We start from the raw sequence: 23,360 nt of genomic DNA on the forward strand, positions 1-23,360 counted from the left end.
TGCAACACACAAGAAAACTGGATAACGCTATTTAGCATATTATGTTAAACAAGTTATGATGCTCCTCATTCAATGTGCATACGGTAGCTTCTGACAAATTCAACAGTCAAACGTATACGTATACTCAAATGAATTCTGGCCAGGCCAATAGATATAGATACGTGTTTGTGTAAATGTTGTGTGTGTGTGTGTGTGTGTGTGTGTGTGTGCCTGTGAGTTGGTCTGTGAATGAGTCCATGCCGTACTTGCACACATCTCTGTACGTCTGGATGGCTGTATCCATGTAATGTGCTGGATACGGTCGAGGGGCTCCAGGCTGAAGAAAAGCAGAGACCGCAGCCATCTCCTGCAGAAGGGAAGCCGGAGAGGGAGAGACAAAGAAAGAAAGAAAGAAAAAAAAAAGAAAGAGTAAAGAGGAGAGAACAAGAGTAATTTCAATTGAATCAAGTGTGCGAGTGTGTGCACTCAGATGTCCTAGAAAAGCACAGAGCCATGTCTTCCTCATTACAGCAGAGGGAATCGAGCCAGAGAAGATGGAGGCCACATTCATCATATGTGAAATTATTTATATGTGAGCTTGTATTTCTCTACAGCGATTGTGCCGCTGTTCATGTGCGTGTGTCTGGGTAGGTCCCTTTCGGAACGTAAGTTCTACTTTGCTGTCAGGACATACAAGTACAAGTATGTGTGAGTGCACCTGCACTTGTTGTATTTCTACTTCTATTGTTCTAGATGGCTGAATGCAATATTGTTGATTTCTGGGTTTGTGTGTCCAATAAAACTGTCTATGTATAGTTTACAAACATAAATGCAAAGCCATAACTATGCAAGTTTGCAGGCTTGTGCGAGTCCATTCAACCTTGGGTGTATCTGAGCATATGTATGTGAGTTTGACTGCCTGTGTGTGTGTGTGTGTCTGCTTGCGTGTGTGTGTGTGTGGATATGCATCTTACCAGTGCGCCGGCTGCATACAGCATGGCCTGGTCGGAGAGGAAGTCCTTCTTGGCGGTGTGGTAGCAGCTGTAGGCCAGCTCATAGTGCTGCACCAGAAAGCACAGGTCGGCCATCTTACGGATCTGGAGCTCTGGCGCCTCTGGGGGATAGCTGTAACATCACAGGGGTCAGAGGTCAGTTTTAACAGGCTCTGGGTCCATCATAGATTCCACACCTTCTAGGGAAACATCTGGACAAGTAAAGAGGCCAATCTAAGATGGACAAAGTAGACACCCTCGCCAATTCTAATCTGGCCCGTACTACATTAGCAAGAGCAACACTCAAGTCACATGCTCTCTCTGTGTCACTAATGTCATACTCATTACGGCTAAATTGCAATAACGAATGTGTCTGTGGATCTCTGATCTCCACGACGACAGAAAGCAGCACACCGGCACTCTCCAGCACTGCAGCCTGCACCAAGAGGGAGGCAATCTCATGGCCCATTACTTGCTGAACACCAGGTCAAGGCAGTTCACACCAGTCAGATTGATCAGTCAGGCCACAACCACAACATCAGCAACTCAGCTGTGCGGTCACTTTACCAGTGCATTTACCTTGACCACACATTTTTAATTTGTATTGTATTTCACACCTAATACTCAATAATCAAAACAACATCTACATCTAAAACATGAAGAGTGCTTCTTTATGCCTTAATGAAAGAACCCTTTCTGCCAAAGAACATCACTGATTAGATTAAACAGTTTATTATTGAACAACACCATAAAAGGCACCAGCACACACTTCGCGTGTCAGTGAGGCATGCCTGCCAGAGAGACCTGCAACCCTCTCTGTGTAGCCAAAGCAGGGGAACATTATCTTCAGAGTAGGGGTGGAAAGATACACCTATTCGTACCCAACTGTGTAGCAGGGTTGTGGACAGTTCGAATTGCAATTCTGCTTCCTGTTTGCTACCTCGATTGAAATGCAAGTGAAATTCAAGAATTTAATTGGAATTTAAGAGCCAGTTTCAATTCAATTCTGGAATTTTGCACAAGCCTGCCATGTAGGTACAGGACGTTATGTTCAATACAGATGTGTACCGAATGTACCGAATGTAGTCTTTAACAGTAATAAACAGTAGGCTTTTTTGCCTGTGGAGCATGTTTCAAATAAGTTCCCACACAAACTTATTAAAGGCACACTATGCAAGATTTTCACCTTTATGAAACCAATTTGATGGTAAACGAACTTGTAATAGGCAAATCGTTCCCCTAGCATAGCTATACAGCATAGACGTAGCGAGTACCTACCGAGAAAACCAGCTAAGCAACTTCCAAGAGTGGCGCCCCACCAAAACTCGCGAGAATCATTACCTTGTCAGTTTGCTATTTACAATAGCAGAGTAACATAAATACTTCGCGACTCTAGAGGGAGCTCTAAACTCGCCAAATATACCTAAACCTGCATAGTATACCTTTAAATAGCGGACCATATGTCAGTTTAGTCCAGGGTATCTGCACATTTTCCAAGTGCAAATTCAAAGACTTTTAAGACCTTTTCAAAACATCTAAATGGAAAAAATTAAGACTATACCACGGCAAAAAGATACATACGATAACTTAAAATTGTTTTATGCAACAGTTTATTTTTTTCTACTAATTTTAACCCCACCCCATTTTGGATGTCTATAGAAGTTACCAAATATATTTTGGCGAAAGAAAAAATAAAAGTGTGTGAATTACCTTCACAGCTATAAATGCCCAATTTAAGGGTCTGGGCTGCTTGCTTTTGAAGCTGGCTGTACATATCTGGTTGTGCTTACTGGCTGAGGCTGACTGTTCTTCACCTGTATCTGTAGTAGCCTAGACTACTTGCCAAAGACATGTGCACTGGACTGGATTCCCTTCAATATTTTTTTCAAAGTTAGACTAAGCTATTTAAATATTTTAATAGGCTTACTTTATATAATTTACTATGTGCATCTATTGTCCCATATGCAGCACAGCAAATTAAAGTTAATCCACTACTTTACATTTTGCATACCAGTTGTATCTAAACTAACCAAAGCTTGACTGAAACATTGTAAAACCATTGACATTGACAGGTCCTCCTCGGATACTGCTGAAAACTGCTGGTCTCATCTCAAGCACGCATGTATTATGAACGCACGTTTTTTTTTTTTTTTTTTATGTAGCCAGTCGCCGACATTCAAAAAAAATATGCGGCTATATTTAACAACTTTTGCGAAGTAGGCCTTCTGGGAAAGGCTGGCAAGCAAGCTGCTGACAGATATTACAGGTATTATAACTTACAGATATTTTCTACCCTAGGCTAAGCCAGCAACATGCTGGAAAGATGCAAACAGATCAACTTAACGTGTACAGTATTTCCTCCTGATTGCGAAAACGTTTGTTTTCTTTTTCTGTCAGTCCGTGGTTCCTTCATAAATTGCGCAGCAAATTATCAGACGAGTGACAGAAGCACCGCACATAATTTGACCAGCAGTCTTCGCGTCCATAGTTTGTGAAACCATGCTGCGTCCGAGCAAAGATCTAGATGCCTAGCGCAACTTCAAAAAGGAGGACAAATGAGTGTCCGGCTTGAGGCTGCGCCGGACACCGGACAGAGCTTTTAAAATCCATATGTCCGGCCTAAATTCGAACGTATGGTCACCCTATCGCTAACTGGCTTATCAACTTTCTCCCGCTCATTCTACTGCTTATGTAGGCTACTTGCGTATCTCTCAGGCCTAGGCTACACCACGAAAACGTCAGGCATATTTGTACATATTATTACCGTTTTCACACCTTTATTAACCACACCTGTGAAAAACATCTTCACTCTGCAACCACTACACTTCCTCCCGTAGCCTTATATAGTCACTTATACAATTGCGTTTTAAATACACAAAACCAGATGGATGGAGACCTTTCACTCGCTCTCTTGCACTCGCTCACTCGCTGGCGGTCCCATATACGCAAATTTAATACCTCCCTTTCGAAAATTCAAGACAGCCGCGACAATTTAAGACTTTTTTTAGGCCTTAGAAACAGAAAGTTGTATTTAAGACTTTTTAAGGATCCGCGGGAACCCTGTTAGTCAATTAGCACCCAAAAAACATTTGACCTCCTTTTCAAAATGTTATTTCCTGTTGCGCATCAGCAATAATGTCAGTGAATTTTAGGCTTGCAGTACCTACAGGTATACTGTATCGAAAATGTGACTTCGAAACAACGACAAATTCTGCATCATAATCATAATATCATAATATAATATAATATTAAGTTGCTTGCTGTGACGTGCATACACACAGTGTGTGTGTGTGTGTGAGCGAGCGAGTGTACAAGTGTATGACTCACAGTAGTCCAGCAGTGTTCTTCAGCTCACTGATACTCTTCTCAGGGACCTTCCCCCCACCAAACCACTTCTTAGTGGCCGAGAACAACGACCTGCTCAAGCCCTTCCGAGATACCAGCTGAAAGAGACACAGAAAAGTCAAAACACACAGAGAGAGAGAGAGAGAGAGAGAGAGAAAAGAAAGAAAGAAAGAAAGAAAGAAAGAAAGAAAGAAAGAAAGAAAGAGAGAGAAAAAGAGAAAGGTGGTGGAAATGAGAGTAAAAGGGAGGAAGAGAGACACAGCAAAGTCAAAATAGAGAAAGGAGCAGAGACGGGCACAAGAGCTGTTCAAATTGAGAGTAAATTCATGGTCATCAATCATGAAGCGGAGAGGCTACTGAGAACAGGAGATCTATATAATGAGCTTTTGTTCTCCCCCTCACTCCTGCCCACACACACACACACACACACACACCTTGCAAAACTACAACACTTTTATTAGTAATGTCAGTAATTGTAGCTAACTGTGACAGAAGTTCCCTGCATTTGTGAAGAGCGCTGCATGAAACATCTCGCTCAATTAAGGGACAAAGTGATAAGACGAGACAATGTGAGCACTCAAGGATACACAAAATAACCACGGCCACTGTCACAGAAATGACAGACACTTTTTCTCAAAAACCAATTCATTCACAAACCAATTCGCTTTGTTGTCAGACTCAGACTCACTCGCTCTCCTCCAGCCAAATGATATGCCAGGGCTCCAGCCAAAAAAGAGGGACTTTAATAGCAAAATAATGGTGAGTGGTGTGTTAGTCTAAGTGGACCGGAAAAGCAGGAAAAGATTACCTAGATGCATCTCCCTGTGAGTGTGAGTGCGTGCGTGAGTGCGTGTGTGTGAGCGCATGTGTCTGTGTCTGTGTGTCTGCATGCGTGCACCTGTGCGTGTGTGTGTGTGAACACAAACATCCACATCAGGTCACTACGTGGGGTGTGTGTGCACACGCATAGCCGAGCCGGCGAGTGCCCACCTGGTCATTGAGCTGTCGGATGTTCTTCTCAATATGGGGCAGCAGGCCTCTGAAGGTGAACTCCTGGATGAACTGGCGGATGCGGTCGTGGTCAGTGAGGGTGAGCCAAGCCCCATGGGTGCCACTGGACGATGGAAGGGCCACCGCTCCTCCTCCTCCTCCGGGGCCGCCGGGCTTAGGGTCACGCGCCTCCTCGCCTTCCAGTGACTCACCCCCCTGCCCGGGCAGAACTGGCTCCGCCGACTGGTCCAGCTGGAGAGGGTGCTCGTCCAGATTGTTGGACATGCCATCTGAGGAAGAACAACAAATTCTATTTCTATTTGTAATTATTTGATTATGTTCCATTTTTGAAAGTGCTTTAGGACAATGCTGCATGGTAATTGTGCACTCTTAATCAATTGAAATTGAAACTGAAATAAACTTAACGATCACTATTAAGGCCACAAACTTAAACAACACATACTCCTGAATGTGGCACGCACATGGTCCACTACCATTTTTATGGCGCTTTTTGAAAGTTGTGCGCAAAGTGTTTTATAGTGATTTAAGCCAAATCCTTTAGCCCTCTTAAAGCGAGCCAACAAACTAACACATCTATAAATACCGTCCTGTTGTCTAATTGTTTTTGTGGAATTAATAGTCTTGAATCTGGCATAAGTACAGTGTATACATGTAGTTGAAACATTTGATTCTCTCGAGCCAACCAGATGAACCCCTCTGTAAACTGTTCCAATTTCTATATGGAATCATGAGCACACTATGCTGTGTTCTCCACCTACTACCGCCTGAGCTACAAAGCCCAAGGGCTGAGGGGTCACCTTTAGTGGGGGTGTCTCCATCGTCCATCTTAGAAGAACTGTTGAGGTCATTATCAATGCTGTTGGTAGATGCGGTATCATCAAACACTTCCTACACACAAATAAAACGCACACAAAGAGCATATTTAGAAAAAAAAGAAATAAATAATTTGTCCAATAAGTATGTTTGAGGCTGTATCTGGCTATCGGAGTGTATGTGGAGTGTGTGTAATAAATACCATCTTGCAAGCACTGTGTGTGTGTGTGTGTGTGTGTGTGTGTGTGTAGCTCCTCTCAATTTTCTTTAATTGCACCTTCTTAACTCATTGAATGCCAAGCTGGTTTCGGGAGCTTTGTCCTTGAGTGCCAGCAATTAAAAGGTGAGACTTTAACCTCTTGGTGGGTGCAAACCGTGCATTTCTACACGCCTCTGTTCCTGAGAAATCCTAAGCTAAACAGTGGTTAGTTTTCATCAAAATCACTGTTTTTTTTCTAGAAATGGAGATATAACGTCTTTCATGAAATATGAAGTGTTGCCTGTTACTTACTTGTGTAAACTTTCCGGGAAGTGATCAGCGAGACCTGGCGAGACTGTCACCTAGTGATAGACCCACGAAAATGGCCTGGTTTTGACCTAACGTGCATGCGTGATTCGACCCAAAGCGGCAACCGAGTTATGATAAAATGTCCAGATAAAATGTCCAGACTGTGCGTTTTCATGAGTTTTCGATTGTCATATATTTAATTTCCATTCATCACAGAGTCCCCAAAATCACATATAAGGTGTGTTAAAGTGTCTAGTTTCGTAATTTAAAAGAAAAGCTAAAAACGTAATATTACGTTTTTGGCACTCTATGCATGGGAAGGAAAAATGTAATATTACGTTTTTGGCACTCAATGAGTTAAACTTGAATATGTTCAGCTTTACTTAACTCCTCTGTTACAGTAAACTACGCATATTTTGTGTGTGAAAACAAAAAGGGCACTTGAGAACATAATCTTGGGCCAGTTGCAGTCCTTGTGTGTACATGTGTTTTCTGCAGGTACTGGCTCCAGGGGTCATACCTGTGTGTGTGCTTTCTGCAGGTACTGGCTCCAGGGGTCATACCTGTGTGTGTGTTTTCTGCAGGTACTGGCTCCAGGGGTCATACCTGTGTGTGTGTTTTCTGCAGGTACTGGCTCCAGGAGTCATACCTGTGTGTGTGTTTTCTGCAGGTACTGGCTCCAGGGGTCAGGGATCTGCTCCTCAGAGCCCACAGCTCCTCCCTGTCTGGAGTTGATCTTGAGCAGGTAGCATGCCTGAGAGCCGTACCGCTGCTTCATATCCTCATACACACTCTCCGCTCTGAGACAAAAAGAGAGAGGGGAGGGGGAGATAGAGAGAAAGAGTCAGAGAGTAAAAAGAGAAAGAAAGAGAGAAATAGAGAGGGTGAGTGAGGACATTAGGGTAAGACATCCATTCCATTATAGCATCATGCATCACACAGAGAGAGAGAGGGAAAGAGAGAGAGACAGTGTGTGTGTGCCGGAAATTATGTGGGTGAGCACACAGCCCACGCTTCTGCTCCTCTTCCGTCTCTCTCCAATCGCCTGCCGCCACACACACCACACACACACACACACACACACACACACACACACACACACACACACAGTGACTGGAGCTCAAGCGTGTGTGGGTTACTAAATCTCATAGCAAGGGGTCCAAAAGCCTGAGTCAACTGCCATACACTACTTTAGTTCTGCAGGAGTTAGTTAACACAAGTGAATTAAACTTTGTTTGATATACACTGCCGTTCAAAAGTTTGGGGTCACTTAGAAATTCCCATACTACTCCATTATAGATCAGCTTAAACATCAGCCATTTCTTTCTACATTAATGACTCCAAACTTTTGAACGGAAGTGTTAACTGGATATATATATAGCAAAGTCTGTATGGCATCACACACACACGCACACGCACATACACACACCTCTGCTCATCTCCATCACTAATGTCATGCAGGAGGACGTAGTATTTGAGCGTGTTGGGGATGAACCAGCGTGGGTGGGTGTACTCTCCGCTGTGCTGGATCTTGTGCTGCTCCTGGGACAGCTTCAGAAACTGATCCAGAGGCACCGTCTCCGACGACGACACAACCAGCATGCCTGGACACACTCGGTCAAGGAACGCATGTCAGACCCGGCAGGAAAGATGGCAAGAGTGTGTGAGTGTGAGTGTGTGTGTGTGTGATTAAGTGACAGATGAGACCAACACATACGCTTGCATTTTTCAAATCTTGCATTGCCACATGGAAATTGTTTTGTGAACATCATGTCTACATTGACACCACGTGTAAAGCATTTACAATCTCATCAGTTTCCTTTCCTTTGTTAACTACAAAGGCTGCCATACAAGAGGCACTAGGAATCTGAGGGTTTGCTGTATGTTGCCGTTGTGCCTCATGTCTGGGACTCCTCGGTGTGCATATGTTAAGGATACAGGCCAGGTAGTGGCTGAGGAACTCATGCTCAGACCCAGGCATGGACTGCAGGAAGATCTCCCTGTAAGCTTCAAACCAGGGGGTCGTCGCTAAGAACACACACACACACACACGGATAGAAAGAAGTGTTTGTGAAAGTGGGAAATAGACGTCAACTTCCCCACCGAAAACTGGTTAATAAACCTGTTCCCTTTTCTCTGTCAAACAAACCAGTCATAAAAATAGTAACAGACAAAAGGAGAGGAATATGTCAGGCAACAACTTTGATCATGTTTTGAATTAACACTGAGCATGTCAGGGGTGGCTGACAGGGGAGACTGGCTGAGAGCGGTTAGCGTCACACTGATTTGAGCTGTGAGATACCTACCCAATCAACTTTACATTTTACATACATCCACCAATCACGGTAGATAACAGGAATGATGTCATACCATTATCACATATGCACAAAGTACTTATAAGATCTTCAGACAACACTAGAAAGAAAAACACATTCAAACACACAAAAGGTGTGTGTGAGCACATGTAGGGAAGACAGGAACATCGTGGACACAGAAGTCGGGCCAGATTTATCTTGTGCACACTGGCCACCTAAAGAAAGCACTACAGCGGCTAGGGCAGAGGAAGTTTCGGCTAGAGGAAGACGTTAAGGAGGAGGAGGGAACAGGAAGAAGAAACAACAAAAAAAAAGTGAAATGACTCACAGCTGGGACCATTACATTCAGAATGTATATTTCAGAGAAAAGTTTAGCTTAGACTGTGGATGTTTGAGGGAATACTTGAGATTCTCTGCTTTTCTACATGCAGTGAGTCATTCACTGGGTTAAATAGAGTCTTTGAAAGGACGAGAACACCACCACCTTGAGAGAGGAACTGGAGAGAGAGAGGAGAGTTCACTACGTGGCTTGGCTACGGAAAGAGAGAGGGGGCAGAAAAGTTGAGCGCTACGCTACGAGGAGGTGAAATGGGGAGGCAATCGCAGGGTGCAGACACACATGACAATACGATGACTCGTACTGTCTCACACATTCAACACGCACACTAGTGTTAATTTCGTCAGACGAGACGAGAGGAAATATATTCGTCAACAACCTTTTTTTTCATGACTAAGACGAGATGATGACGAGACGGCAGTAATGTCCTGAAACACTGACTAAGACTATCTTAAGATGCATTATTGTTGTGAAAGAAGGCAGAGACTAAAATGTTTTGCATGAAATAAAAACTAAGATAAAATCTCTCTTCATTTTCATCTACAAAATGAGAAGACAGAATATCTAGCTGTTACGTTTTCAAAATATTCCGAATAAGTTCATACGCAACAGCTTTCCTGTAGGCTAGTCTACGTGCTGTTGCTGCAACCCTGTGGCTGCAACACGAAACTACATGGAACAAGAACACTGGAGATTTTTGCCAGAGTTAGCAAGCTAACTACCTAAGCTTTATGCCACAATGCTACATACCCAGAAGTTGAAGCTTCTCTCATACAAATTAACATCCCCCAGAATGTCCATACGAAAATGTTCAGCATGTAATGTCAACTATTTAACTAGTTAGACTGATGATGCAAAGTTTGCTAGCAAGTAAGCTAATATGGAAAGTTAAGCTAGCAAGTTAGCTATGGCTAAGATGAAAAGTCTGTTTGGGGAATGTGTTGTGTTTGGGTGTATATAAGCCATCTAGCGGTAGGAGTAAAACATTAATACTTTGGTTCACGACAGTGTTTCTCAAACTTTTTCAGTTTCAGGACCATAAGTAACCCTAGCTAAAAAAAAGATTAGACCTACTTCAACAGTAGCCTATAATTAGTCTACACTATAGGCCTACTCACTGAACCACCTTGCTTATTGTCTTTGCACTTTGCTTATTGTGTGGATTCATACTGTATGATTTAAACTGGCATATCTTACATAGACAGTGTTGCAGAACTGTTTTTTACATACAAGTTGGTTCAATATTGTAAACAACTCATCTATATTATATTTTACCACGCTTTGCTCAAGGACCACTTGGGATAGCTTGCGGACACTAGTGATTTCCTGACCACACTTTGAGAAACACTGGTCTACGAATATGACAGTGGTCCAGTCGAATCTTTTACTGTCTATGGTCAAATCCCAGCCGAGCTATAACTGTAGCTCAACTTACCTGTGCATGTAAACATACTGACTGACAAAAAATCAGAATGAGTAATTATAACAGACGAGTAGCCCTGTGGACACACAATATTGTTGGAAAATTGAGATGTGTGAAACACTATTTGACTCAAATGGTAATCAGAAATAATTTGTTATAAAAAAAAGACTAAAATGTGTTGACTAAAACTGACTAAGACTAAGATACCTTTAGTTTTCTTTTGACTAAAACTAGACTAAAATGACGAGACTTTTAGTCGACTAAACTTCACTAACAAAAATTATATTTGAATGACTAAATATGACAAAGACTAAAAAGGACATTTCGTCACAAGACTAAGACTAAGACTAAATTAAAAATAGGTGACAAAATTAACACTAACGCACACATACAAATTTGACACATGCACACACAAATACATACTGAGACACACCTACATGCACACACACACACACACAAATCACTCATCGTTCGCTCTCTCTCACACACAAATTTGACACACGCACCCCCTGCTGGTGCCTGTGAGTACCTGTGAAGTGACTGCTGGAGCTGAGCTGGGTGAGAGTGTCCCTCCAGCTGGAGTACCATGGCACGCTCGCTTTTAACGAGCGATCTGAGAGGAGAGAGCCAGGCACTGCGTTAACCACCACGTGTGCATAGAAACACACACACACACACACACACACACACACAGATGGAGTTAAGGGGAAGGGCTTACTCAGAGGTGTGAAAGTCCTTTTACTCAGTGTGTTAAGCACACTGACTCTCTCGAACACGAACACGAACACACACACACACACACAGTCAGCTGCTTTCCTGGGTCCCTTGAGCTATTCAGTGGGCCAGAAACACTCAGGCAGATGCTATTTCAGCACACTCAGTGTGTGTGTGTGTGTGTTTCTGAAAACTACACTCAGTCCATATGTGTGTGTGTGTGTGTGTGTGTGTGTGTGTGTATGTGTGTGTATGTATGCATGTATGTGTATGTATGTATGTATGTATGTATGTGCTGTACACAAGAGATTTCAACTGGGAGAACCACTCCCTGACCATCAGTGATCAGTTCTCCATGACATGGACTACGGCATAGTGTGAGAATAGCACTGATGGAGGAGCCCAGGAGGCAGTGACCTATCAAACACACAAAGTTATTAAATGTGCACACAAACAATCCTACACACTGCACCACGGATGTGAGTGTGTGTGTGTGAGTGAGTGAGTATGGGTACGAGTGTGTGTAATGTATGTTAAAACTCTTACCCGTCATCCAAGCCATAAGAATACGAAAGATGAAATAAAAAGGGATGAACGTCAGACAAAACGAAACCTCAGACACAGGCACACACACACACACACACACACACCAAAGTAACCCTTAGACACTCTCCCATTTTTGTGAGTCTGCTGCCCTCTCCAGGCTAACAGGGGTAATGTGCTATGTATGCCTTTCAGCTGTGTGTGAGTTAACAGATGTGCAAAAGGGTAATGTCAGTATAACCAGAAACCCACAGATAAACGCAAAAGCATCATAACAGAAACCATATGATAGCAATGCTCATATCTGAAAACAATACAAACAATTATTAAAACAAGGGTCATTATCTTTACCAACATTTTTGTGTGAGATGCTAAATCTTTTCTCTTTTGTCTCCTATACATATTATGCACCTTCTAAAGGTCCCTACTTTCCATTTCATATACATCACAAACACAAACAATGCTAGCTGTCTGTTAAACATAAAATACTCTTACACACACACACACATACACACAGCCATACATTTATACAAAGAGGCCAAAAACACACACATACTGTATGCATGCGTGCACACTCACCACTAATGTTGAGGTCATAGTCTCCCGCCGTGATGACGTTAGCGCTGGTCGTGTCGGGCGGCTGGCAGGTGGCCACGGCGTTGGTGAGGGCAGCACGGAGTGTGGCCGTATGGGGCGGGCGTGTGCTGATGCCCGTCACACAGACGCGCAGACTTCGCACCACCACCAGCTGGTTGTTGGGGTCTCGCAGGTGCCCTACGGCAACAGCACAAGGACAAAAGAGACAAATCCATCTTTCCTTTCCCCCTTTTTTTCCTTTGACATTTAGGCTTGCTAGCATTTCTCTTCCTGGGACAAATAGATAGGTCAAGCTGTGCTCCTTAGCTCTGGTCCTAGAATATTCTCTTACGCTACTCTTGCTCTCTCTGCTTTCCTGGCCTACCAGAGCACACTGACGCAACCAGCGTCTAATCAGGTGAGTGCGGATGATGAAGTGCAAGGAGACTCCTACTTCTGTTTGATTTAACACAAGCATCTAGTAATCTAACGTTTCATTTAAATCTTAAACAATTACAAGAAAATAAATAATACCTTTCACAATAATGTATTTACTTATCACGGAACATTTATGATATTTTGTGAAGCTTGGCATACTTGACATGGAGAAATCTACAACTCAATGACAAACTGAAAAAAACATAGTGTGTTGACAGAGCAAAGGCAGAATTTGGAGATTACTGATTATGTAAATGTTGGACTGACTGACACAGTGTCTGTGCTTCAAAAAATAAAAAACATCAGAGAACTGTTCACATTGAAGTTGGCAACACTAGTGTGGTTCAGTCTAAAACCCTGCTAAAGTATAGTCTTCAGACTAATGGATTTACATAGACAATGGATGCACAGAGAGGATGCAGACAAATTCTGATTGTAAGAATGTTGTGCACCATCAGCTGGGAAGGAAACAGGCCAAGGGTTTTAAACAGGCACACACACACACACACACACACACACACACACACACACAATCCTTCTACCAAAGAGTGTAAATCTCATTGCCAGACAGAGGTACACTACCAGTCAAAAGTTTGGAGACACTTAGAAATGTCCATTCCATTCCAATACCAGCTGAGATCATTTGCATTGTTTTTTTTACTCAGGGCAGCAGTTTTAAGATTACATTATGTGCTTACATAATTGCAAAAGGGTTCTCCAATGCTTTCTCAGTTAGCCTTTTAAAATGACAGATTAGTAAACAGAATGTGCCTTTGCAACATTGGCTGGTTGCAATGCAATTTCCCATTGCCAACCAACTAAGTTGCTAACAGGTTAGTAACTATGGTTTTGGGAAACTCACCCCTGTGTGCCAACAGTGTGGGTCTTGTCATTCTAGTGATTCAGGATTTTTGTAGCATAAAACACAAGTTAAAGTGTACTAATAAAGTCTATACATATGCATGTTACACTGAAAAATATGCTCATGAAAACCATTCTTCCCATCATGCAATACAGATCAAAATTTAATTCAAATTTGGACAAACATTCATAGCATCTTTCACCCCTTGAGTTAGTAAGCATTGTCTATCGCCCTTAAGCGGCTATGCTTTTGGTTAAATTTGTCTGTCTATTTATTAATACGAAGCATTATGCTACCGCCCCAATTTTCATGGAACCTGGTATTATGGCATGGGCAAAGCAAGGAGAGCCTGTTAGATTTTGGAGTAGACTCAGAGCTGCAACTAACGATTATCTTCATTGTCGATTCAATTTTCCGATTATTTTCTTGATTAATCTATTAGTTGTTTGATCGATAAAATGCCAGAAAATTGAGAAGAAATGTCGATCATTGTTTTCCACAGCCCAAGATTATGTCCTCACAAACCATGTTTTGTCCACACACCAAAGATATTTAGTTCACCGTCATAGGAGTAAGTAAAGCTGAAAATATTCAAGTTTAAGAGGCTACAGTCAGAGAATGTGCATGTAATTTCCTTTAAAAATGACAAATACCGATTAATCGATAATCAAAACAGTTGCCGATTCATTTAAGTCAACAATTAATTGATTAATCGTTGCAGCCCTAGCGCCTTGGCAAATTTAGTTTCACTTTAGTCCCTCACTAATGTTGCACGATAGAGCAGGATGTCGGACACCCTCTTCTGGTTCACCATGTTTTAAATGCTAATGCCAACATACTTCATTGACACAACATAGAACATAGGTCATTGAAAGCTAAAGGGTGTGAGCTTCCAATCCCACCCTGCAAATCCTACCTGTGGGTCTCTACTTCTTAAGTTCAGCCAAAACAACAGAGGTCATTCCTATTTCCGGTGTTATCCCCATGATGTCAAAGACCCAGCTGGGTGGGCGCTCTGAGGCTGGAGTGCAGATTTCAGACTTCCACATTAAGGGCCCGTCCACACGGAGTCGCTTTTTAGGTTAAACGCAGAGGTTTTGCTTCGTCTTGGCCGAGCGTCCAAACGAATCCTGTAAACGCACTGCCCGAAACCGCACTTTTCTGATACCTGGTCCCAGAGTGGAGAAATCTGAAACCGTAGCCCGTTTGAATTCGTTTAGACAGCGAAACCGCACATCCTGCTTGTGTATCGATGATGTCAGCCACACCTCAGCTGCCCTGGACTTGCACTTATAGTATTGCCTAACAATACTAGTTTTCATACATGACATTACCTACAATTACACTCATTAAGATAAATATCACAACTGGTGCTGCGCATGGCCGATAGCTTATGACTTGGTGGACTGAACACTGTTTTTTTCCTGGTGTTTTTAATGCATTCTAGCTGTCAGTGGCCGAGAGAACTTAAGTTATTAGGAAAGTGCGGTGTAAGTTTAGGCTACATTAATTTGTGCGTAGTGCCAGTGTCATTCATTTATTTTACATGTCTTACAACATATATACATGCATTCAGTCGAGTGAAATAAGATTTAAGCATACAAAGACGCTTAGAACTCACGTTAAGGCGATGGTAGCACACAGAATGCAAATGCGCGATTTGATGCAGGCAAACATATTGACTGTTACTAACGAAGGTTTTATAGCAATATTATAAATGTGGCGACAGAATAGCCTAGAACTTGGGTAAGCCTTGCGTTTAGTAGCCTAATTGCGGTGATAGCCAAAACTAATGTGAATCACGGACTATCCTACAACCAAAGAAAGTAAAGGTGATTAGTAGGCCTACCTGCGTTAGCCAAATAAAGGACGGGACTGCACCCTTCACAAACCGTAAAATAAAGTTTATTAGTTTTACAGTTGACTACAGTTGACAGTTCATCATCAGTCCACACAAACAATTCTGGTTTCCTTACACTAGCCATTTTATTCTGTCTGTTTGTCATAGCCTATTCTGTCTGTTTGTAAAGCACAAACTTTGGTCAATTTCTGTAAAGAAACAGTGCCACCTATAGGCCTGGGGTATGAAGTAATGTGTTGAGTCATGTTGAGATGGATCCGTTTGGCTCTTCTATGGTTTTGGGATCTTCAAAAAGCGTCTGAAGACTTATCAATTTGCCTTGTTTCTAATTAGTTAATGTTCCTTACAGAGTTGCAGTTTGTATGCTTGTGGTTATTGTTATTACTCTACCAATTATATTTAGTCTATTAAATGGTATGTGTGTCATTTAGGCCATACTATAAACTGTTTAAATAAAACGTAATGTTAATGTAATGTTTATTGATGTCCTTGTAAGTCACATTGAACAAAAGTGTCTGCAAAGAACCATAAGCATAAACATAAGGTATGTGGCATCATGATCAACTGGTCTTAGATCTTTGGCCTGCTTAATACTGATTCAGAGAGGAGTGGAGTAGAGGAGCACTTGGGATTAAGAGAATTAGAATGAGCCTGTCCAGCAGTTCCACACTACAGAGATAACAGCCCGGTCAGACAGTGGTCTTTAAAGAGATGAATCCAAACAAAACTAGCCAAACAGAAGGCAGCACCCTGTTTGTTGACATTGAATAACATTAACCTTAACAGAACACTGACTTAGGTCAGGGGTTAAGAACATACTGAGTGTGGTAAAACGACAAGTGAATCTATTTGGGCTTCTTGGGTTCTATCCGTGAATATCCCTGGGTGTTGTTGGACGGAAGGGTTACCACACCGTTAGGAACACGAGTTCAGCAGCAGTCTATGATGCTGAGGGGAGGAGTGAGGACAAACCATCTGCTTTTACACACAACCAGTCTCAAATGGCCTGAGGACAGGTAACTTCCACTTGACAGGTGATGCTACAGACGAATACTGTTACTGTGAGACTGAGAACGTAACTGAGAAGTCAGAATCAGGATGCGCAACATACTATCTGAATGAAATAACGTCTACTGCACATTGTCAAATAATCTGAAATGACATGTTCTGTACCTACAGTCCAGCAAAGCCTGAATATTTCACCAGGATAGTGGAATCAAAATGGGGTTAAGTGGACAAAATGGAGCGTGCATAATATACCAAGCTACATAGCACGATTTATGGGAGTATATCTAACTGCAAAACGGTCCGATATGACCTGAGGTGAAGCTAGCTCCAGCTTTGGAGAGTTAACATTCCTGCGGCTGTATGCCACATCACCTCAGTCAACATGAATGTTGCCAGGCTACAGCTACGTTTACTTTTGACACAATTTCACAAGCTTTAAAAATGCTATCTTTGGCAAATAACGTTGCTGCTTCTCTGTTGGAGATGTATTCTTCCTGTCTTCGGGATAATCCCACTTCCTCAGCCAAAGGTGCAGCCAATTAGGCTAATCAAATAGCTGCCTAGATGCTAGCTAATACGCCCGGCCCAAGTTTGCGGTGCCTCTGTGGGCCTCGTTCAGAATCGTAATCCTAGTCGTGTTTGGAACGAAATGAGAGCTCGCAAACAGTAACAGCGTAAAGACAAAGGTTGACTACTCGAGTGGCTGCTCATGCGATCAGATGTCACGGTTGTGAAAGAGACAGAAGGCCGTTTTTATATTCCATGACTCACATATAAGCTAAGCTAATGTTAGCTTATTCGCAAGCGGTCTTCCTGTCACTTGACTGAGTGTGACAGAAATAGCTAGTCTAGCTTACTAGCCAGCTAACTTACGTTACTGGCGTTAGCTGAATAACTAGTGTTAGCCAAGTTGCTAGCGTCAGCTAATTTACTAGCATAGCTGGACTATTTAACTAGCGTTAGCGAAGTAATGTCTCCTCTCAGTAAACCCCTTTGAGTCCCATACCACTTAAAACCATGCCGTGAGTAACAGTTAATACCTTCAGAAGTGAGCCGACAGAAAGGCCGCAGAAGCTCCGGAAAATTCAGGTTGTTTTTGCGGGTGACTTTCTCTGCATCTTCGCTGCATAAGACGGCAACCATCGGAACGAAGGAGTCCTGGATGAACTCCTGAACTGACTGAACGCACTGAGCCATTGCTTTGCTGGTCTTGGTTTCTCAACCAGCACCAATTACTGAATGGCTCCGTTATTTACTCTTGCCAAGAGAACGGCTCTTGAGTTGAAAACAACTCCCTTAGTGACAGCCCGAAGCGGCCATGTTGAAACCTCCAGTACCCTGCTGATCGATTCTCATCCCGACAGCCACCACGGCTGTCATGTGATCACCGAAGTAGCAGCCTACTCAGAGACAGCAAAGATACAGCTATTCTGTCACAATACAACGATAACGTAGGCTATGTAGTTCTAGGCCTACCCTATGGGCCTACCCTATGTTGCAGACTAGTCTACATCTGACCTACTAATCATCCGCTTCCTTCCTTTTTTTTTTTTTTTTTTAAAGAAACCAAACTTCAAAACAACTTCATAAACATAACTAAATCAATGTCCTGTGTGGATCAGATTTGAACCCTTTAGTTAAAGCTGGCCTTTAGGCCACAACATAATAATAAAAAATACATAGGCCTGGGTGTTGTGGTTGTGAATTAAGTTGTTTTAAAAATAAATCATTTTGCATGTATCTGCATGTCTCATACATTCTCTTTGGGGGCTGCGCCCCATGTTTGAAATGTGAAACACCCCTAATTTTTGCTCAACCATTTTGATAAGTTCCATCAAGTGTTTTCCTTTAATTGGCTTTTAGAAATATTCTTAATAGAAAAAGAAGAAAAGAAAAGAAAAATGTCATGTCAATCAAATGTCATGTGTGTTGATGTCAATCACACACACACACACACACACACAATAACACATTACAACACATGCCTTGTTTAAAACTCTGACATGTAGAATTTTAATTAAATGTACCATAAAGAGTTGTCTAGCCTGTAAGACGAATGTTTTCAATTATTCAGTCAGCTGTTTTCCTAGCAATACAGGCCATCTAACTTCATAGTTTAAAACTATAAAAACCATGCACTAACCAAATTGCCATGCCTATGCCATAAAGTGTGTGTGTGTGTGTGTGTGTGTGTGTGTGTGTGTGTGTGTGTGTGTGTGTGTGTGTGTGGTGTGGTGTGTGTGTGTGTGTGTGTGTGTGTGTGTGTGTGTGTGTGGTGTGTGTGTGTGTGTGTGTGTGTGTGTGTGTGTGTGTGTGTGAAGGCGGGTGCAAGAAAGTCCCTGTGTTATTGTGAGTTCTTTGGCCAGAGGTATATGGGCGGAGAATTGATGGGAACTCAACAGATTAAGACAGGAACTAGAAATGAGTTAGAAGACGAAGAGAGAGGACCGAAAAATGGATGCTGAAGAGAAGAAGTGCCCTGTTTGTCAGGACAAACTGCAAGAACCTACACAGCTCCTCGAATGTAACCATGAGTAAGTTGCATTTCTTTTATTGCATTATCTTTCTTTCACTCATAAACACAGACTACACACACATAATGACTATACTGAATTGGTATCCAGCTTTCAGCAAGTTAGCATCAAGCTGCATTATGTTTAAATGTCCACAACCTTACATGATTCAAAGTCAGAGGGTGTCTTAGTATTATATATTTGTAAACATGAACTTATATTAACTTACTTACATTAAAAATTGACTAAACTTAGTCAAAGGAAGATACTTTTGAACTGTAATGGATGTGGTGAACTGCCAAGATGTAGATGTAGAAGATGCAGAAGAACTGCCTGTTACCATGTTTGTTACCTATTCTAAATCTGTTCAGTTGTTACCGGGAATTGGTTAAAGTCAGCTGAAGTGAAAGTGTTTTGTTCATTACTGTGTTGGCGTGACGTGGGGAATACCAGTGGAAAAATCCCTCAGCAAACTTTCAGTTTCATATTTCATAAGAAAACCAAATTTTTCTTATTTGTCTGTTTCTATATTTCCATTAGTCTGTTTCTATATTTCCCTTTGTCTGTTTCTATATTTCCCTTCCCCCTCCCCCCTCTCTCTGTATTTGGTAGGTTCTGTCAGAGTTGTCTCCAGCAGTCAATTCACTACAGGAAACATTGCCCAGTGTGCAGGAAACCAGTGAATGGCGATCAGCCCACAGCAGTGCCCGCAGTGTCCAACCAAACAAGACGCTCAAGAGTAAGTCCAGCATGGAATACACACACACACACACACACACACACACACAGCTGAGAGAATGAGAGACCAACAGATAAAGACAGAGAGATGGACAGATAAATCTTGCTAAATAACTCTCTCGCTTGTTTACCCAGGTGAGATATGGTCGTTCCAGAGATCCTGTCATTAGCCCTATCATAGCATCTCCATTTGGTCCCTCCGTTTTTGCTGGCATATGGAGGTAAGGCTCAACATCACCTGTACACTACTGTACACTACTGTAACTTGTAAAAGGAGTAAACAAAAAAGGTGATTATGCAATTTTGCATTTAACTGCTCTCTCTCTCTCTCTCTCTCTCTCTCTTGTCATCTTCCCAACCACGCTTTTCTGTCAAATCAGGCAGCGGAGTGCTCCTCCACACCAGTTTGGATCCTCCAACCCAAGCTTTGCATCACTCTATGCCCCTCATGTCCTCAGGCCACCACAACCACCAGTGTTTCCATCTACTGTAGCACAATCTACTGTTCCTGCTGGTCTGCCCCTTATAAGACCATTCCGGAATTACACCATTCCTCAGGTGGATGTGTACGGTCACGGTGACTTCTCCGTTTTCAATGAAGAAAATGAGTGAGTCCACAATATGAAAGTAACGAAGGGCAAGCAGTTTGGTGGAGAGCAGGAGCAGGGTTATTACGGTCATTCTCATAAAACCTGAAAAAGTATCTGTTATATCATCTATTATAGACATTCCTCATAATAGTGTTAATTTCGTCAGACGAGACGAGAGGAAATATATTCGTCAACAACCTTTTTTTTCATGACTAAGACGAGATGATGACGAGACGGCAGTAATGTCCTGAAACACTGACTAAGACTATCTTAAGATGCATTATTGTTGACGAAAGAAGACGAGACTAAAATGTTTTGCATGAAATAAAAACTAAGATAAAATCTCTCTTCATTTTCATCTACAAAATGAGAAGACAGAATATCTAGCTGTTACGTTTTCAAAATATTCCGAATAAGTTCATACGCAACAGCTTTCCTGTAGGCTAGTCTACGCGGCTGTTTCTGCAACCCTGTGGCTGCAACACTAAACTACATGGAACAAGAACACTGGAGATTTTTGCCAGAGTTAGCAAGCTAACTACCTAAGCTTTATGCCACAATGCTACATACCCAGAAGTTGAAGCTTCTCTCATACAAATTAACATCCCCCAGAATGTCCATACGAAAATGTTCAGCATGTAATGTCAACTATTTAACTAGTTAGACTGATGATGCAAAGTTTGCTAGCAAGTAAGCTAATATGGAAAGTTCGGTAGCAAGTTAGCTATGGCTAAGATGAAAGTCTGTTTGGGGAATGTGTTGTGTTTGGGTGTATATCGCCATCTAGCTTGTATGGAGTAAAACATTAATACTTTATTCATTTACAGTGTTTCTCAAACTTTTTCAGTTTCAGGACCATAAGTAACCCTAGCTAAAAAAAAAAGATTAGACCTACTTCAACAGTAGCCTATAATTAGTCTACACTATAGGCCTACTCACTGAACCACCTTGCTTATTGTCTTTGCACTTTGCTTATTGTGTGGATTCATACTGTATGATTTAAACTGGCATATCTTATATAGACAGTGTTGCAGAACTGTTTTTACATACAAGTTGGTTCAATATTGTAAACAACTCATCTATATTATATTTTACCACGCCTGCTCGCTGGACCACTTGGGATAGCTTTATGACACTAGTGATTTCCTGACCACACTTTGAGAAACACTGGTCTACTTAATATGACAGTGGTCCAGTCTAATCTTTTACTGTCTATGGTCAAATCCCAGCCGAAGCTATAACTGTAGCTCGACTTACCTGTGCATGTAAACATACTGACTGACAAAAAATCAGAATGAGTAATTATAACAGACGAGTAGCCCTGTGGACACACAATATTGTTGGAAAATTGAGATGTGTGAAACACTATTTGACTCAAATGGTAATCAGAAATAATTTGTTATAAAAAAAAGACTAAAATGTGTTGACTAAAACTGACTAAGACTAAGATACCTTTAGTTTTCTTTTGACTAAAACTAGACTAAAATGACGAGACTTTTAGTCGACTAAACTTCACTAACAAAAATGATATTTGAATGACTAAATATGACAAAGACTAAAAAGGACATTTCGTCACAAGACTAAGACTAAGACTAAATTAAAAATAGGTGACAAAATTAACACTACCTCATAAAACCTGAAAATCTAACTTAACCTAACCTAAACTAAACTAAAACTACTTTTGCACCAGTAAAAATAAACTGACAAAAACCGAACTGAAAGACTAAATAAAAATAAAAACTAATGACATTTTCAAAACTATAATAACTCTGAGCTGGAGTAATACAGTTCAAATAAATACTTATATGATAATATATTTAATTTGTCACATGAACAGACAGATGGGCAGTCTGCTGTTTGAGCAAGCATGGGCAGAGCAAAGAGGGCCACTGCTCAATAACAGGTGAGCTACACGATGTATGCATACATACAAAAGCACATGTGTGTTTTACAATCTCCCATGCTTGTCTATCCCACTGTGTGACGTGCGTGTGTGACGGCTGTAGCAGCAGGTTTGTTTTCTCTCTATTATGCTTGGCTCTGTTCTCTTTTCAGAGTGAGGGTGTTTGCTTGCCCCTACTGCCAGCAGGGGGGAATGGATGAGCTGGATCTGCGCGATCACTGCAATACCCACCACCAAAATAACCCCACCCCTGTGGTTGGTATCACTGTGACAAATACACACCCTCTCTGCCTCTTGGCCCCTCGGCCTCAAGACTGGCACAATTACTGACAAAAAAATTTTTTCAACCTGTTTGAGTGTGCTGTTTTAAAATAAGTTTCTCCTGCTAAGTCAAGTCTTGGCAGCTGAGTAAAAGAGAAGCCAGTGGTATGTTGGGGTTTCATCTCTCTCTCACTGTGCTCTTGGTTCTCCAGGTGTGTCCCGTGTGCGTGGCCCAACCACACGGAGATGAGAACTATTACAGTCGGAACTTCATTGGACACCTTAATTTGCGGCACAGTTACTACAGCGAAGATATCACTGTGAGTTCCTTTAGTCACACGCATACATGCACATGCCTAGTGTGGCTTCTTCCTGGTCAGAGGGTAGACTGGCGTGGCAACAGCACCAGCAGGGCCACCACACACACACACACACACACACACACTCACACATACAATGCACAAGCTCACAGAGAGAGAAACAAATACATAATACATTTCCAACCATAAACCTGTGTGTTATATCTTATTTGTGTTTTACAGAACACCCATCAAAGTGATGCCATGAATATGCAAGCGGCCATACTGGAGTCATTTCAGCTAAATTCTGATGCTGCTCAATGACCTGCAA

The 23,360-nt window shown here is 41.9% G+C and overlaps 2 protein-coding genes across 6 annotated transcripts in view; one reads left to right on the forward strand and one right to left on the reverse strand.

Annotated features, from left to right (window-relative positions):
• Window positions 1-18,126, reverse strand: part of trappc8 (trafficking protein particle complex subunit 8) — a 42,008-nt gene extending 23,882 nt beyond the window's left edge. Inside the window, exons 1-11 of one of the 4 annotated variants that reach the window (XM_048251696.1) lie at window positions 17,766-18,126; window positions 12,560-12,754; window positions 11,253-11,321; window positions 8,587-8,676; window positions 8,078-8,252; window positions 7,298-7,448; window positions 6,125-6,215; window positions 5,307-5,596; window positions 4,299-4,414; window positions 954-1,104; window positions 246-346 (exon numbers count right to left, since the gene is read on the reverse strand). In XM_048251696.1, the coding sequence (XP_048107653.1) occupies window positions 246-346; window positions 954-1,104; window positions 4,299-4,414; window positions 5,307-5,596; window positions 6,125-6,215; window positions 7,298-7,448; window positions 8,078-8,252; window positions 8,587-8,676; window positions 11,253-11,321; window positions 12,560-12,754; window positions 17,766-17,922 (1,586 nt within the window). In that variant the 5' untranslated portion in view covers window positions 17,923-18,126. Of the gene's footprint in view, window positions 1-245; window positions 347-953; window positions 1,105-4,298; window positions 4,415-5,306; window positions 5,597-6,124; window positions 6,216-7,297; window positions 7,449-8,077; window positions 8,253-8,586; window positions 8,677-11,252; window positions 11,337-12,559; window positions 12,755-13,856; window positions 13,903-17,765 lie in introns of those variants that run through there. The other 3 variants (XM_048251695.1, XM_048251698.1, XM_048251697.1) reach the window with 3 other exon arrangements.
• Window positions 15,959-23,360, forward strand: part of LOC125300114 (E3 ubiquitin-protein ligase synoviolin A) — a 7,878-nt gene continuing 476 nt past the window's right edge. The window contains exons 1-9 of one of the 2 annotated variants that reach the window (XM_048251699.1): window positions 15,959-16,751; window positions 19,047-19,259; window positions 19,851-19,977; window positions 20,112-20,197; window positions 20,357-20,584; window positions 22,404-22,469; window positions 22,622-22,724; window positions 22,943-23,050; window positions 23,273-23,360. The exon at window positions 23,273-23,360 is cut by the window's right edge and continues 476 nt beyond it. In XM_048251699.1, coding sequence (XP_048107656.1) covers window positions 19,180-19,259; window positions 19,851-19,977; window positions 20,112-20,197; window positions 20,357-20,584; window positions 22,404-22,469; window positions 22,622-22,724; window positions 22,943-23,050; window positions 23,273-23,353 — 879 coding nt within the window. In that variant the 5' untranslated portion in view covers window positions 15,959-16,751; window positions 19,047-19,179 and the 3' untranslated portion in view covers window positions 23,354-23,360. The remainder of the gene's footprint in view (window positions 16,752-19,046; window positions 19,260-19,850; window positions 19,978-20,111; window positions 20,198-20,356; window positions 20,585-22,403; window positions 22,470-22,621; window positions 22,725-22,942; window positions 23,051-23,272) is intronic. The other variant, XM_048251700.1, reaches the window with a different exon arrangement.

This window comes from Alosa alosa, chromosome 9 (assembly GCF_017589495.1).
Source record: "Alosa alosa isolate M-15738 ecotype Scorff River chromosome 9, AALO_Geno_1.1, whole genome shotgun sequence".
NCBI classification, from domain to species: domain Eukaryota; kingdom Metazoa; phylum Chordata; class Actinopteri; order Clupeiformes; family Clupeidae; genus Alosa; species Alosa alosa.